Source organism: Rhinopithecus bieti, unplaced genomic scaffold (genome assembly GCF_001698545.2).
Source record: "Rhinopithecus bieti isolate Rb0 unplaced genomic scaffold, ASM169854v2 scaffold_15776, whole genome shotgun sequence".
Lineage (NCBI taxonomy): Eukaryota > Metazoa > Chordata > Mammalia > Primates > Cercopithecidae > Rhinopithecus > Rhinopithecus bieti.
Genome location: NW_016808836.1, coordinates 650,389 through 666,471, shown reverse-complemented (window position 1 = coordinate 666,471; position 16,083 = coordinate 650,389). Strand labels below are relative to the sequence as shown.

Below are 16,083 nucleotides of genomic sequence, written 5' to 3'. Positions count from 1 at the left end.
CAGGAGCGCGGAGGGGGCGGGTCACCAGGCCAGTCGGGCGGCCTGGAACGTGCGGCGCAGGGGACACCGTACCGCCGCGCTCCGGCCGTGCGCGCCGGCGCGAGGGGCGTCCGGGCCGGGCGCGGGGCGGGGAGGGGAGGGGCCCCTGTGTCCCCCTCCCCCCACCGCATTCCTCTGACGTTGGGACCGATCGACCCCGCCCTTCGTCGCGACCGGCCCCGCCTCCTCCCGTCACGCGGATCACGTGCTTCAGACGCTGCCCCGCCTCCGTCTCTGTTCAGTCGGCGTGTTCGGATCTTCCCGGCGTCCGGGGGAGCTGACCGACGTCCCCAGCAGGGCCCCTTCCCCCAACTTTATTTCCCCTCACCGGCAGAGCCACCAGGCCTGTCCCCCTCTTATATTGCCATAGACCCCATTTTTTCTTAGATTGGGTCTCGCTCCGTCGCCCAGGCTGAAGTGCAGGGGCGCGATCACGGCTCACTGCAACCTGGAACTCCGGGGCTCAAGCGAGCCTCCCGCCTCGGCCTCCCCAAGTGCTGGGATTACAGGTGTGAGCCACCACACACAGCCTCCATTTCAAACTTAGTTTCCACCCGGACCTCAACTCGAGCCCCCATCAGCCGGGCGGAAAGGTCCTGGAGCGTCCCCCGCATTTCTCACGACGCTAGCTTCGCTTTTATTTTTTCCCCCCTTTGGCGACATCGTCACTTGCCAATAGCTTCGATAAGGTGTTCCCCCCGCCAACCTGGCGCGGGCAGCCCCATAATGTTATGTGCCGTAGGACGGGATCCAGTGTTAATCCCCGTTTGACCCCTCCGCCTGCGCGTGATAACTGGGGCGCTCGTCTTCCCCACCCCCAGGCTTCGCCAGTTGGGTTTCGTTGGAGTCTGGAGATACCCTCCGACATTCTCTCGGGACAGTGCGGGTGGTCTTACCCCGCCCTTGAGGAAGAAAGGTCTGACGCAAGCACAGATCACAAGAACGCCTCCCCTCTGCAGGGGGCTTGCACTGGGCGCTTGGTAGGTGGCCACCCTCTCCAAGGTCGCGGCCAGGGCCTCCTGTGGTTCTCAGAGGAGTGGAGCTGTCAGATAAAAACCACTGGCCCGAGTTACGGCTGGGGGTCTGGGATGGCAGGGGCCTGTGAATTTAGATGGCACGGACTAGATGACTTGGCCCTTAGCTCCTGCAGGAGGGGTAGTAGAGGGACTCTCCCAGGTGGAAGGGACTGCACGGGCACAGATCGAGAGTGCTCGGAAGAGCCTTCTCCCAAGGGAAACCGAAAGGGGTTGCGGCTGAATTTAGAACTGGATAGGGTCCGAAGACAGTCGGCAGCAGCGAGTGGTTTTATACTGAGGAAAAGGCTCAGATTTGGGATTTGAAGAATTCCTCCTAGAGGTAGAGAGGAACAGGGTATAGTGATGGCGACAGAGATACCTTGGGAGTTCCTGTCAATCTTGGTCTAGCCTTCCGGCGCACACACAGCGGTCGCTACGTAAATACTCCGAGTATTCCAGGCCGTCACTCTCTTGAGGGGTGGCCCCGCCTCTGGGCGGTGCCTGAAAACATATTTGCGCATGCCTTCTCACCTTGGCTGGTTTCGTAGACCGCACCAAAGAGGGCCTACCCTGGGGTGGGGCTCCCCATTTTATCCAATCAGAGCGTATCAGTAGTCCTACCATCTGGTGAGAGGGTGCCCTCCACTCTCCATTGACCAATCAGTGGAGACGCAGAAGAATGGGCATCTGTAGTAACCACTGGAGAGAGACCAAAAAAGGGCGGGGCTTCCTTGTCTCCTTGCGAAGTGGCGCGGGAAGGTAGTCTTTGTGACTGGGTACTGACGGATTAGCGAAGAGACCAATGAAAGTGGGAGGGAGGCGGGGATTCTTGGGAGGTTTAGAGCGCCGCTCCTATCAGGTGCTTTTAGGGAGGCCAGCCGCGCCAGAAATCCGACCTATGAAATTGGATTTTATTTTAAGGCGGCGGGGTCGACGGAATGATTGGCAGAAAGCGATCACCTATAAAGAGTGTCTCAGACAAACAAGGGCGGGCCCTCCTGCAGAACGGCGTGGGCAATGTCCAATAAGCGCGCAAGGCGTGTGGAGGCCTACCCTCCCCCCGCGGCGGGACCAGTGGCTCCCCCTATCGGGTGGGGGCGGCGGGTGACGGGCGTGTCCCTCCCCCAATGAGAGGCGGGGGGAGGCGGGTTCTGCGCCGCCATGTCGCGGAGGCTGCTGCCCCGGGCGGAGAAGCGGCGTCGGCGGCTGGAGCAGAGGCAGCAGCCGGACGAGCAGCGGAGGCGGTCGGGAGCGATGGTGAAGATGGCGGCGGCGGGCGGCGGAGGCGGCGGTGGCCGCTACTACGGCGGCGGCAGTGAGGGCGGCCGGGCTCCTAAGCGGCTCAAGACTGACAACGCCGGCGACCAGCACGGAGGCGGCGGCGGTGGCGGTGGAGGAGCCGGGGCGGCGGGCGGCGGCGGCGGCGGGGTGAGGCCAGAGCCCTAGGAGCCGGGAAGGCCGGGAAGTGCGGGACAATTTCCCAGCTTGAGGGCATTTTATTTTTTGAGGGGGCTTCTGCGCACGCGCTCAGGCCATCGCGCCGTTGACGGTGTGGGGGAGGGGCGGCCGTTGGGCAAACGGCGGGGTTTGCGCGAGGACAGGCGCCTGCGCGTGCGCGCGGTCCGGAGCGGGGTGGGGGGGGAGCGCAGAGGAAGTAGCTCGTGAGGCGAGCGGCCCAGGGCGCAGGCGCCGCGGGCTGGCGTGTGGGGGCCGGGCACGAGGCCCGGCCGGTTTTTTTCCCCTTTATCATTTTCTTCCCTGGCCCCATGCGCAGGCGCAGTTCTCCCGCCCAGCCTCGTGGGCGGTTGGGGGAGCGCCTCGTGAGCGGGAACGGGTGGGGGTGGCCTTGTCCACTGGAGTGGGAAATTAACGTCCGATGGCAGCTTAATCTCTGAGGCCCAGCCTTTCTATACAGCAATGAATGTGTTTAGTCTAGATACTAGAACAGAGTATCTCCCTCATTTTTGTAGGCATTGAAAATGGGAAGAGAAAGATTTGTTAAATGCACTTTTAGCCTTTTAGGAGTTGAGCGAAGCTTTGAAACTATCACGAGTTTGCTTACAGTTTCCGGGGATTCATTGGGTACCGAGGATTTGATAAACGAAACTGTTCCCTGGCCGTGCTGGGATTTCGATCCCTTGTAATCACTCCCTCCGAAAACAGTCGTTGCTTTTGGAGTAGGGCCCAGTCCCCACTCCTTCCAAGATCTTGAAGTTTTCCAGTGCAGCCCATTTGCAGGGTTTTCTGGGATTTTGGGGTTATGAGTTGCTAGCGTTTTAATCTTCGTCAGGCCTTGTCCCACACGTTTTAAAGACATCTTAATTGAAAGTCCTTAACGCTCCTCCGTGAGGTTGGGAGAGATACTGGGATTCCCGATTTACAGAGGAGGAAATTGGCTAGGAGAGAGATAAGGTGAATTACCGTAGGTGGCACAGCTAGTGAGGGGCAGGGCTGCAGTTAGAACTCCCATTTGTGGCAGCTGCTAACCTGGAGGGAGTGCCTCCCCCTGTGGTTCGGGTGGTACATTCCTGAAATAGAATCCAATTCTATTCCACGCTCTTCTGCCCAGTGATTCTCAGACAGGGGACAGAGCCCAGGAGAGGTGAAAGAGTTAATTTTCCTCCTGATGACCAGAGGCTTTTGTCTGTGGATGGGTGGGTGTAAGATACTTCTAGGAAGGAGCAGTCTTGGTTCTTAATGGTATGGATTGGAGTTTCTGGTCTTTCTAAAAGACCTTCCGTCTGAGCGTGGGGGCTCATGCCTGTAATCCCATCACTTGGGAGGCTGAGGCAGGCAGATCACCGGAGGTCAGGAATTCAAGAACAGCCTGGCCAACATGGCAAAACACGATCTCTACTAAAAATTCAAAAAAATTAGCCGAGTGTGGTGGCGGGGGCCTGTAATTCCAGCTACTCGGGAGGCTGAGGCAGGAGAATCACTTGAACCTGAGAGTTGGAGGTTGCAGTAGACCAAGATCATGCCATAGCACTCCATCCTGGGTGACAGAGTGAGACTCCATCTCAAAAAATAAATAAGAGACTTTTCTTGTCCTGTTTTTCCTAAGTCTGACCTAGGCAGTAATTGCCAAAGCAGATTTTGGTGGGAGGGTGATTCAAGACTAGAAGGGGTCAAGACTGGCTTGGCTGCCCCAGTTTCTGTGGCACGTGTTGTTTTTTGCCCTGACTGAACCTAGGTGTGAGTGGTGGCCAACAGGTGTACTTAGCTAGGTGATGGTGGCTGAGCCAGTGAAAGGGTAAGGAATTTGGGGCACATGCAAAGGGGATGTCGTCATTCAAACTGTAGCAGATAGCTTTTAGAGCCCTTCCTCCCAGTGTGTCTCCTCCAGCTACTCTTTTCCCATGTTTCTTTGGTCAAGTGGACCAGTGGGAAGAGGGGGGTCCCTGGAAGAACGTAATATTTGGGACTTGTGTGGTCCTCCCTCCATCTGCCTTCCTCAGAAGCTACAGCAAGAGCCAGAGGGCAAGTGACCACCCACTCAGGACCACTCTTCTGCTGACCGAGAATCCTTTTGGGCTGATTGACTTCAGTTGCTGCCCTTTGTCTGTTCTGTGCATCCTTCCTGGATGACATCCAACTGTCTTATCTGACTGGGTCTGCAACAGCACAAAGGCCAGTGCGCTGTCATCTTGTACAGCAAGAAAAGAATTCTTGTTTTTGCTTCCTTTCTCAGGAGAACTACGATGACCCGCACAAAACCCCTGCCTCCCCAGTTGTCCACATCAGGGGCCTGATTGATGGTGTGGTGGAAGCTGACCTTGTGGAGGCCTTGCAGGAGTTTGGACCCATCAGGTACTGGGCTTGGAGGCCAGGAGTTGGGCTTCCAAAGTTGACTTCTTCGTGCCCTTGTGTGTCCACGATTTCTGGTTGGAAGTAGTGATTTCGTTGCCATACTGGTCTAGGTTCTGTGGCCCCTCTGCTTTTGGCTGGACCATTGTACTTTTTGTCAGATTACAGCAAGTTCCATGATCGTTTTCTTCCTTCCTTTTCCTTTGCCTTGTAGTTTCTAGTTTTAAGTTTTTTTTTTTTTTTTTTTTTTTTTTTAAGTTTCTTTTTTTAAGACAGAGCAAGGTCTCACTCTATGGCCCAGGCTGGAGTATAGTGGCGCAGTCTTACCCAGGCTCAGGCAATCCTTCTGCCTCAGCCTTCTGAGTAGCTGGGACTACAGGCATGCGCCGCCATGCCTGGCTAATTTTTATATTTTTTTGTAGAGGCAAGGTTTTGCCATGTTGGCCAGGCTGGTCTCAAACTCCTGGGCCCAAGCAATCTGCCCACTTAGCCCTCCCAAGTTTTAGGGTTAGTGGCATGAGCCGCTGCTCCTGGCCAGTGTTCTTTCATTCAGCAAATAGTTACTGAATATTTGGTGCATGCTATATACTGCAGATACAGTAGTGAGCTGTATCTGGATTCCTTCTCTTAGAAAGTTGCTCTCCTAGAGTGATTTACACTGTTGAGAGCGTAAGCTCAAGAAGCCATCCTATGGGCGGCATCTGTTAGTCTGGTGAGGAGAGGTCAGGAAGGCTTCCCAGAGGAGGTCTAGCTCAGCTAGCCCTCTTTGGCCTTTGGTACTACTTGTGTCGTGGGGTGTTCAGGTCGGGGAACCATGACCATGATAGGGCTACAGAGCAGTCCAGAGGCCGTGGAGGAGTCAGTTCTCAAAAAAATCAAGTGATACCCTCCTCCTGTCTTCATTTTCCTGAGAGGATTGAAACCTGTGTTCTCTCTGCCAGCTATGTGGTGGTAATGCCTAAAAAGAGACAAGCACTGGTGGAGTTTGAAGATGTGTTGGGGGCTTGCAACGCAGTAAACTACGCAGCCGACAACCAAATATACATTGCCGGTCACCCAGCTTTTGTCAACTACTCTACCAGCCAGAAGATCTCCCGCCCCGGGGACTCGGATGACTCCCGGAGCGTGAACAGTGTGCTTCTCTTTACCATCCTGAACCCCATTTATTCGATCACCACGGTGCGTGCCAGCAGGCATTTCTTGTGAGGTCTCCCTTCTTCCTTTTCTCTCCTCATTCCCTCCCCTAAGCCAGACTGACCTGGCAGTGCCTCTTCATCTTGCCTGTGTTTGCTTTTGCAGGATGTTCTTTACACTATCTGTAATCCTTGTGGCCCCGTCCAGAGAATTGTCATTTTCAGGAAGAATGGAGTTCAGGCGATGGTGGAATATCCTTTGCTTGGAAAACAGGTGTTCCTTAGGGTAGGGACTCTTGCAGGGCTTGACAGTGGTCATTCTTTGAGCCAGCATGTGTCTACTGACCTTGGGAGTGGCTGCCATGTGCCAGATGCCTTCACAGAGCCCAGTGACTGAGTGGGGAGGCTGTTAAAGAACGAGGCATATTGTGTGGACGTGCAGATCTTAGGGGAGAGAGCGTGTGTTAGGCGATACAAAGGAATTTATTTTTGTTTTCTTTTTATTATTTATTTACATTTTGAGATGGAGTTCAGCCCTTGTTGCCGAGGCTGGAGTGCAGTGGCGCGACCTTGGCTCACTGCAACCTCTGCCTCCCGGGTTCAAGCAATTCTCCTGCCTCAGCCTCCCTAGTAGGATCATAGGCGCCCACCATCATGCCCAGCTAGTTTTTTGTATTTTTGGTAGAGATGTGGTTTCATGTTGGCCAGGCTGGTTTTGAACTCCTGACCCCAGGCAATCCACCCACCTCAGCCTCCCAAAGTGGTGGGATTATAGGCGTGAGCCAGCGTGCCTGGCTAGGAATTTATTTTTAAACATGTTTATTCTAAGCCAAATACGAGTGACCAAGGTCTGGGGAGCATATTCTCAAGAGGTCCTGAGAAGATGTACCCTTGGGAAAAGAAATTTATTTAAAAGGGGATGTGGGGCTGGGTGTAGTGGCTCATACTTGCAATCCCAGCACTTTCAGAGACCGAGGCGGGCGGATCACCTGAGGTCAGGAGTTTGAGACCAGCCTGGCCAACATGGTGAAACCCTGTCTCTAGTAATACAAAATTGTTTGTTGTTTGTTGTTTTTGGTTTTTTGGTTTTTTTGAGACGGGCGTCGGCTCTGTCGCCCAGGCCTGGAGTGCAGTGGCCGGATCTCAGCTCACTTCAAAGCTCCGCCTTCCCAGGTTCACGCCATTCTCCTGCCTCCGCCTCCCAAGCTAGCTGGGACTACAGGCCGCCCGCCTCGTTGCCCGGCTAGGTTTTTGTATTCTTTAGCTAGAGACGGGGTTTCACCGTATTAGCCAGAGATGGGCTCTCGATCTCCTGACCTTGTGATCCGCCCGTCTCGGCCTCCCAAAGTGCTGGGATCAGGCTTGAGCCACCGCGCCCGGCCTGTTGTTGTTGTTGAGACAGAGTCTCGCTCTGTCGCCCAGGCTGGAGTGCGGTGGCCGGATCTCAGCTCACTGCAAGCTCCGCCTCCCGGGTTTATGCCGTTCTCCTGCCTCAGTCTCCCAAGTAGCTGGGACTACAGGCGCCCGCCACCTCGCCCGGCTAGTTTTTTGTATTTTTTTAGTATAGACGGGGTTTCACTGTGTTAGCCAGGATGGTCTCGATCTCCTGACCTCGTGATCCACTCGTCTCGGCCTCCCAAAATGCTGGGATTACAGGCTTGAGCCACTGTGCCCGGCTTAATAATACAAAAATTAATCAGGCATGGTGGTGAATGCCTGTAATCCCAGCTACTCTGGAGGCTGAGGCAAGAGAATCGCTTGGGCCTGGAAGGCGGAGATTACAGTGAGCCAAGACTGTACCACTGCACTCCATCCTGGGCAACACAGCGAGACTCCGTCTCTGTGCCAGAAAAAAAAAAAAAGGCGGGGCATTTGTGAAGGTTTCTGAGGAGGTGATGTCCTATTTCTATGAGCAAATAGGAGCTGATACTCAAGATGAAAGAAACAGCCTCTGCAAAGGTTGTAAAGTCAGAAGGAGCTTGTTTTGAATGGAGAAACTGAAAGATCTGAGGATCGCAGAGTAGCTGGCAAGCCGACGGGTTTGGAAGAAGTTTTTAGGGCATCCTAGACAGTGATGTGATGCTTGGGGCAGAGGCAGGAAAAAGCCACTGATGGACTTTCAGGGCAGAGCTGTAGTTGGGTTGTTGTTACAGATTTAGTCGAAGGGCCAGAGGGCTGAGATGGAGAAGGTGGTGTGGCAGAAGAGGTTGCTAGTAGTAGCTGTGGGTGGGGGTGCAGATTATGAGAGAACTCTGGCCAGTAACTACTCACCCAGGGCAGCATTGAGTCCATCAACACCATTTTGGTCTCTCAACCTGAGGCTAGTGACTGGGCAGTGAGCTAATCCCAAAGCCTCCACCTGTACCACAGTCTTGGGATACCACGTTGTCCTTATCCCTCTCTGGGGTAACCTGAAGCCCTTCTCCAAGATCTCCTGTGATGAGACTTTCCTTAACTTGACTCACATTTGACTCTGTTCAAAGTGCCCAGCGGGCCAAGGCCTCTCTCAATGGGGCTGATATCTATTCTGGCTGTTGCACTCTGAAGATCGAATATGCAAAGGTACGTCTGGGAGGTGACTGACTGCCCCTCATCAGCTTCCAGGTGAGCTGGGGCATGGCTGACCTCAAGCCTTGTCTTGTCCTTGCAGCCTACACGCTTGAATGTGTTCAAGAATGATCAGGATACTTGGGACTACACAAACCCCAATCTCAGTGGACAAGGTAATCTTGATGGCCACTTTGTTCTAAACACACCTGCCTTGCCTTCACTCGACTAGTGCACTTCATAGGCCTGGGCTCAGGGTTATGTAATGCCATTGGGCTCCCCATGGACATGGGAGGGCCTTGGGGTTAGCTCTTGGACATCCTAATGGGATAGGGGGCGTGAGAGGCCTCCTTTGGTCTTCACTGCTGCTTGGGGCCTTCCGATGCTGCCCAGAATACAGAGGCAAGGCAGAAGCCTGGACGGGTGGGGAGCAGGGCCTCACTGAGGATGAGGCACGGGGGTGGCCTTAGAAATCAGCAGTGGCTCCTTTGAGAGTCTGGTTAGGGTCACTGACTCCACTCTTGTTGGGCCAGGAATTGTCCTCTTGTTCTGCGTTGTTGAGAGGGTCTGATTTGGGGGAGTGACAGTGTGGGGGGGCAATGAGATCTCCCGGGCTCTTGCAGCGAGCCTTTGAGCAAGCTGACCCTGTGGAGGTGAGACACTCTGGATTGGACCAGGGCGGACATGCCTCACATCATTTGTAGAGGGGACGCAACATCTCTGCAGGTGGCCCAAATGGACAACCCCCTTCCTAGTGTCTGTCAAGAATGGTTTGCCTTTGGTAGCAGGGAGAGGTGGAGGATTGCCTATGAGAAACAGCGGCAGCCCCCCAACAAGACATCCATCTCTGTGTCTGTCTTGGTCTGATACGTCGGACCAGGCCATGGGCTGAGGGAGGAGGCTCGATGCTGACATCGCACAGGCCCTGAGAGGCCAAAGCCCCCCATTCATAGGCAGGCCTGTCTTGCTCGCCCTTGCATCTGGGAAGCAGTGGGCAGGGTGGGCTAGACTCTCCCCAGGATCCTCACAGTGGGCCCTGTGGGCCTGGCTGCTCCCTCCAAAGGTCAGAGGCAAATTGGTGACCAAGTGAATGTACCAGAGCGGGCAATGGCATTACATGACTGCTAACAGAAACATGGCAACAACCATTTCTTCTCCAAGGAACATAAATAGAAGATGTGCAGACCGGCAGGGGCTAGTGGCAGGGGGCTGGCTGTGCATTGGTTTTGATGCCTCTCAGCTTTGGCAGCCCCAAGGCTGGGGCCCAAAAAAAAGCAAGGGCTGATGAGGTGACCTGGAGTGAGGGCGGTGCTTCGCCACCCCTCAGGAACCATACTTCAGCGGCTCTGCCTCTGCACATTGCTCACCAACACACAGGGTAGAAAACCACTAGCTCTTCCTGGAGAGAACAGAACATGCAGCCTCCACCACGTCCCCAGAAACAGCTGCAGACTTGAGCTCACTACATCAAGAACACCACACCGCGCTCCAAGGAACAGCTACAAGCACAGAGACAGAGGCATACAGAGACAAAGAGAGAAAGAGACGCAACATGGCAGCAGACACTGCTTTTTTTATTAAACATTAAAAAAGTCAAAATCCAAGCAAACTTGAACCCGAGAATGTACACAGAAGTAGGAAACACAGAGAACAGAGCTGTCCCAGCCAGCCAGCGAGCGGTGCTCTTTTCGGAGAACGTTTCATAGACGGAAGTAGATTCCATGGGCCTCCAAGACAATAGGATCCTCTCTCCATTCCTCGCCATATGGGTTTTGTTTTTTAAGTCCTTTGGTTTGGGGAGGGCCTTCTTTTTTTTCTGTTTTGATATTTTTATTTTTTCTGCAGTCACCGGCTGCCAACATAATCTGCACCAACTGGAGATCAGAAACAAAAAAAAATTTAACCACAACAAAAAAAAATCAAAAAAACCAAAACAGACCTAAAACCAGACAGCCAAACAGCTCAGAGGCACACAGTTACCTGCTGCCGGGTAACCAGGTGCGCTCCCAAGGCCAAAAGCGCGAGCGTAGTGGGGCCACTGGCACACCTCATACCAGGAGACACGCACACGGAGCGCTACACAGCCAGAAGCACCGCACCACCGCACTGCAGCACATATGTGAGGAGGTGACAACACGGAGGGACACTACCCACTTCATACACCTTTATTTCCACTTTTCTGATATCTTCTGAGGACAGAACATCTGTGAGCCATTTTTGATTTAATCAAAATACTGACTTTTAAAACAATTCTTTAAAAAAATTGTAGCGGATGTGTACCGTGACTTGTATTTATGACTGTAAAACCATGTGATGCAGGGTCGCAGTGTATGTTTGATGGGACGCCATCTTTCAGAACTGTGCTAACTCACTGTTGAAGCGTCCAATGGTAAGAGAAAATACAGATTTGTTTTTTGTGACAAATGGACATTGTACTCTGTACTTCTGCTGTAAGTAGTCCTTTTCCATCTTTGTAATGACTGGTAACAAAACCCAGGCCGGGTGGCAGGAAAGGGCAGTGGTTTCGAGCCCTGGGTTTTGGAGTCAGCCAGACCTGGGTTCAAATCTGGTTCAGTCACTGACTTGCTTTGTGACTTTGGGCCAAGCGTCTTTTAACTGCTCAGTTAAAAGTTAACGACTCAGTCTTCTTATCTGTAAAATGGGGCTGAAATATCAGAACCTACCTCATAGGGTTGTTGTGAGGAATCTGAGAAGCTGTGATGTCTGTAAAGCGCTTAGCCCAGTGCCTGCCACTTAAGCGCTAAGTTAACGGCAGTGATTACAAACTGCTGGGGTCGGGTGGATCTGCGCCATTGTTGGGTGTGGGAATGTCGATACCTTGTACATGATTGTTTCTTTGAACTGATTCTGCCATTGCCCTGCTTGTCAGCTCCTACAGTCAGTCCCTCTTGGGCTGGCGGGACTGGGAGGGAAGGGGACTGGGATTAAGAAAGAAGGGATCTACAGAGACAGTCTGGAGCTCCTAAAACCTTGGGGGCTTTGGGGGGCAAGCTTGCTTGCTTCCCTCCTGGGTTATTTTTCTGTTCTTAATCTACTCTCCCTTCATTGGGAGTCAGTTTAGAAAGCTGCTTTTGGCCCTCCATAATACATCAGCTTCTGTAGCAGCTGCAGGTTCCCCAGAGGGCCTGGGAGCTAGGCTTTCTCCCAGGGCCAGGGCAGCTGAGAGCACAGAACCTGGCCTTGTCCTTCACAGAACAAGACCAACCCTTTGGTGTGAGCGGGGGAAGGAGTGGGCACCAGCTTTTGAGGCTTGGGCTTCATGCCCGCCATAGGTCACATCACAAAAGGAGGCCCCGCAGCCCTTGAGGAAGGGAGGCTTGCAGTTTGCAGGAGCTGGGGGACTCACATCAGCCTGTGCAGTCAGGAGGGAGGGAGAGACCCCAATTTCTGAGTGAGACTCCTAACTGTTTTCTCTGTCCACAGGTGACCCTGGCAGCAACCCCAACAAACGCCAGAGGCAGCCCCCTCTCCTGGGAGATCACCCCGCAGAATATGGTGAGGGCAGGGGGTTCCCCTCCGTGGACTCCCGTGGCTCATGTGCCCCTGCCCGCCGCCCGCCGTGCAAATTCTCACCCGTCCTCCCTCTCTTTCCTTCCCACCCCCCAGGAGGGCCCCACGGTGGGTACCACAGCCATTACCATGATGAGGGCTACGGGCCCCCCCCACCTCACTACGAAGGGAGAAGGATGGGTCCACCAGTGGGGGGTCACCGTCGGGGCCCAAGTCGCTACGGCCCCCAGTATGGGCATCCCCACCCCTCCCCACCACCCGAGTATGGCCCTCACGCCGACAGCCCTGTGCTCATGGTCTATGGCTTGGATCAATCTAAGATGAACTGTGATCGAGTCTTCAATGTCTTCTGCTTGTATGGCAATGTGGAGAAGGTGAGCTGCTGCTAGGCCCGCTGGGTTCCTCACTGAGCCTTATGTCTTGCCAGTCAGCACAGGGGGAAGAACCAGGGGGAGCCTGGTGTGGCGCTGGGCGGGCAGGCCCGGAGTGAGTGACTCAGTGAGCCCAGGCAGCCTGCTTGCAGATGGGCTTTGTTTGGTCCTCACTGCATGTGGGTGTTTTGTTTTTGAATTACGAATGTTTAAAAGAAATGACTTTATGACATAAAAGTACTAATACTTACCAGTACATCAGTATAGATTTATAAAACATAAAAATGAACCCATTATAGTGAAACACTATCGTTTAAGGATTTCCTCCTGAAAACTTGAAGACCTGGCAACACTAGGCTTTCTTTCTGCCTTCCCATGGGATAGTTGACTGGGGCTGGTGGTGACTTAAGTGTCTACCTGAAACCATGTGACGTTTTCCTTACATTAAACCCATCTGGGTCTTGGGAGCCTTTGTGTAGTTCCTGACTTGGCTCGTTACTTAGAGTAGTTCATAACACAGGTGAAGTGTTGTTAGTTACCAGGTACTGTTAAAGGTACTTTACATGTAGTGACCTGTGTAATTTCTCACATTAATCCTTAATGAGATGGATGGGGGAAGTGGAGGACGGAGGGCTCAAATAACCCACCCGGGTTCACATAGCCTTAGTGAAGCAGGACTCAGAGTCAGACCGCCTGGCTCCAGAGCCGGCACTGCTCCATTGTAACCTAGCTGAAGGAGTATTTGATCTTGTGACCGTAGACACAGCCATCCATAGATCACACATGTCTGTGTAACAGGCAAAATGGTGAAAATGGCTGATTTGATTTCTCATTCCTGCACAGTTTTCTGCCGTGCTTCACTAAATGACTTACTGTTGGGTTATGTCCCACAGTTAAAAACATGACCCAGGCTCTGCTTCCCACCTTGGGTTGAGTACTTGGTGTGGGCCAGGCATGTTTTTCTAGTGGCCCCGATTCACTGTGAGGACATGGGAGCCCAGAGCCAGAGCAGGGGTTGTTATTACTAACTTGGGAGGGGTAGGAGAGGGGATCCTGGCAGCTGGACGGAGGTGCTGACTGCAGCTACTCTCCCCAAGGTGAAATTCATGAAAAGCAAGCCAGGGGCCGCCATGGTGGAGATGGCTGATGGCTACGCTGTGGACCGGGCCATTACCCACCTCAACAACAACTTCATGTTTGGTCAGAAGCTGAATGTCTGGTAGGTGCTCAGGCTAGGGAGGGTGGCAGAGGTACAGGGGAGAGAAAAGGAGGGGAACAGGGCCCAGCAGAGGAGCACAGTGAGGCCAAGGTGTTTATTCACACAGAAATGGGGTGTGGCAGGTGTGTTCCCAGATGTTTCTCTGACACCACAGGAGAAAGTGGGTCAGCCTTGCCTCAGCTGTAGAGCAATGCCCCAAGGCACACAGGGCAAGCTGAGCCTCTGGAGGCCACAGGGGAAAGCTTGGGGGACAACTTTGGGTATGACAAAGGCTCCCCTTCCCTCTTGCAGTGTCTCCAAGCAGCCAGCCATCATGCCCGGTCAGTCATACGGGTTGGAAGACGGGTCTTGCAGTTACAAAGACTTCAGTGAGTCCCGGAACAATCGGTTCTCCACCCCAGAGCAGGCAGCCAAGAACCGCATCCAGCACCCCAGCAATGTGCTGCACTTCTTCAACGCCCCGCTGGAGGTGACCGAGGAGAACTTCTTTGAGGTGTGTGCTGTGGAACTACACAGGCAGTTGGGTCCTCACAACGGCTGCCTGAGTAGGCCGTTCATTTCAGTTTTTTCTGCAACTAGCTCCTATTTGCAGAGTTGTTTAACTCCTGTGCTGCCTGGCCCTGGGTTGAGTGCTAGGGACACAGCAGCAGCCAGGACAGATACAGATCCCTGCTCCAAAACTGGAAAGGGTGAGAATGGCACCAAGTTCCTAGCAATACCGTTTGCCGCGTTCCTTCCTTGCATTTTTGGCAAGCAGAGCAACTGCTCATTTGCTGGGAAAGCTGCTTCCTAGGCCCAGTGATGAGGGCCCAGTTTCACAAGAACTGCATTGGCGGAGCCTTGGGGTGCCATCACCCTGATACCATCAGAAGGTGGGGCCTTGTAAAGCTTAGTCGGGCAACTGAGGCAGCAGGAAGGGAGGAGGAACTCAAGTGGATCTGGCTGTGGTCTGAAATGTTGGCCTTGCGTTCAGCAAATAGCCCGGTGCTGATACCCAGATAGCTGTTGAAGATGGGAGACCAAAAAAAAAAAAGCAGCCTCTCAGTCTCAGGCAACTTAATTAAAGAGCATTGTTGCTGGGATGGCTTTAGGGTGTGTGATAAAATCTACAAGCCTTTTCTCTTGAAAACTTCAAATACTGAGTCATGCAGGGCCTGATCTGCTTGAATCCTGTGTGACTGCCCTTTTGTTCCAGAGTTCATTTACTATCTATTTCTTTTGCAGATCTGCGATGAGCTGGGAGTGAAGCGGCCATCTTCTGTGAAAGTATTCTCAGGCAAAAGTGAGTCGAGTGCACCCATATCCTTCCCCTAGTTACTTGGTGGTTGGTGGGCAGCTGCCTAGTTTTCCTATTGGGTCAGTCTAAAACCATTGCTTTTCCCCTTGCTTTGCAATCAGGTGAGCGCAGCTCCTCTGGACTGCTGGAGTGGGAATCTAAGAGCGATGCCCTGGAGACTCTGGGCTTCCTGAACCATTACCAGATGAAAAACCCAAGTGAGTATCTGTGAGTCCTGCAGGCATCAACCTGATGACCTAATGGGTTCGCTGGCTTCAGGCCAGGCATGTCTTTCCTGCCCTTAAGATAGGACCCCGGGGATCTTCTTACTGCTGGTGACACGGGCAGGTGGGACCTGCTCACCTGGAGAGCAACCTGTGCTCCTCATGGGAGAGAGCCAGCCTGACTACCTGCTGCCACTCTGCCAGCTTGGGAGTTGCTCAAGCTTGTCCTCCAGGGAGGTGGCATTCTCTCTTTGCATCAGAGACTGGCTTAGGTAGGACAGCCACTCTGTTACCTAGGAAAGAGGCAACACTATCCAGCAGGTAAAACTTGCCCACCCAGTTGCTGGGAGAGGCCCACTGCCTTGGGCTGGCAAAGGAGATAGGAATGGAATTCTCTATGGGAATGAGGGAAGAGAAGGAGAAATGCTGTGCATAATTGATAATAATTGGCTCATCTTGAAGCCTCACTTTGGGCAGTCACTTCCTAGACCCCTGCAGTTGACCAGCAGAAAATGGGAGATGGGTGCAAAATTTAGGGGACCTGGGTTTGGGGAGCCTCTAAAGATGGGACCCAACCAAACTTCTCTCTCCTTTTCAGATGGTCCATACCCTTACACTCTGAAGTTGTGTTTCTCCACCGCTCAGCACGCCTCTTAATTAGGTGCCTAGGAAGACTCCCATCTGAGCAGGAAGGCATTTCTCTTTCCTTTATGCCATTTTTTTGTTTTTGTAATTTGCAAAAGATCTTGTATTCCTTTTTTTGTTTTGTTTTTTTTTTAATGCTAGGTTCGTAGAGGCTTAACCTTAATGGAAACGCTGGAAGTCTGCAGGGGGAGGGAGAGGGGAACTGATATCTCCCAAGATTAACCTTCACTTTTAAAAAATTACTGTACATGTGATTTTTTTTTTTTTTTTTTTTT

General features: G+C 53.1%; 1 protein-coding gene across 4 annotated transcripts in view; it reads left to right on the top strand.

Annotated features, from left to right (window-relative positions):
• Positions 1-16,077, top strand: part of HNRNPL (heterogeneous nuclear ribonucleoprotein L) — a 21,566-nt gene extending 5,489 nt beyond the window's left edge. Inside the window, exons 1-13 of one of the 4 annotated variants that reach the window (XM_017887382.1) lie at positions 875-1,019; positions 4,747-4,865; positions 5,804-6,041; positions 6,162-6,247; positions 8,461-8,557; positions 8,646-8,718; positions 11,987-12,058; positions 12,170-12,447; positions 13,542-13,663; positions 13,955-14,156; positions 14,888-14,945; positions 15,062-15,157; positions 15,762-16,072. In XM_017887382.1, the coding sequence (XP_017742871.1) occupies positions 5,817-6,041; positions 6,162-6,247; positions 8,461-8,557; positions 8,646-8,718; positions 11,987-12,058; positions 12,170-12,447; positions 13,542-13,663; positions 13,955-14,156; positions 14,888-14,945; positions 15,062-15,157; positions 15,762-15,820 (1,368 nt within the window). In that variant the 5' untranslated portion in view covers positions 875-1,019; positions 4,747-4,865; positions 5,804-5,816 and the 3' untranslated portion in view covers positions 15,821-16,072. Of the gene's footprint in view, positions 1-874; positions 1,020-1,855; positions 2,484-4,746; positions 4,866-5,803; positions 6,042-6,161; positions 6,248-8,460; positions 8,558-8,645; positions 8,719-11,986; positions 12,448-13,541; positions 13,664-13,954; positions 14,157-14,887; positions 14,946-15,061; positions 15,158-15,761 lie in introns of those variants that run through there. The other 3 variants (XM_017887381.1, XM_017887383.1, XM_017887380.1) reach the window with 3 other exon arrangements.
• Positions 16,078-16,083: the final 6 nt, after the last annotated feature.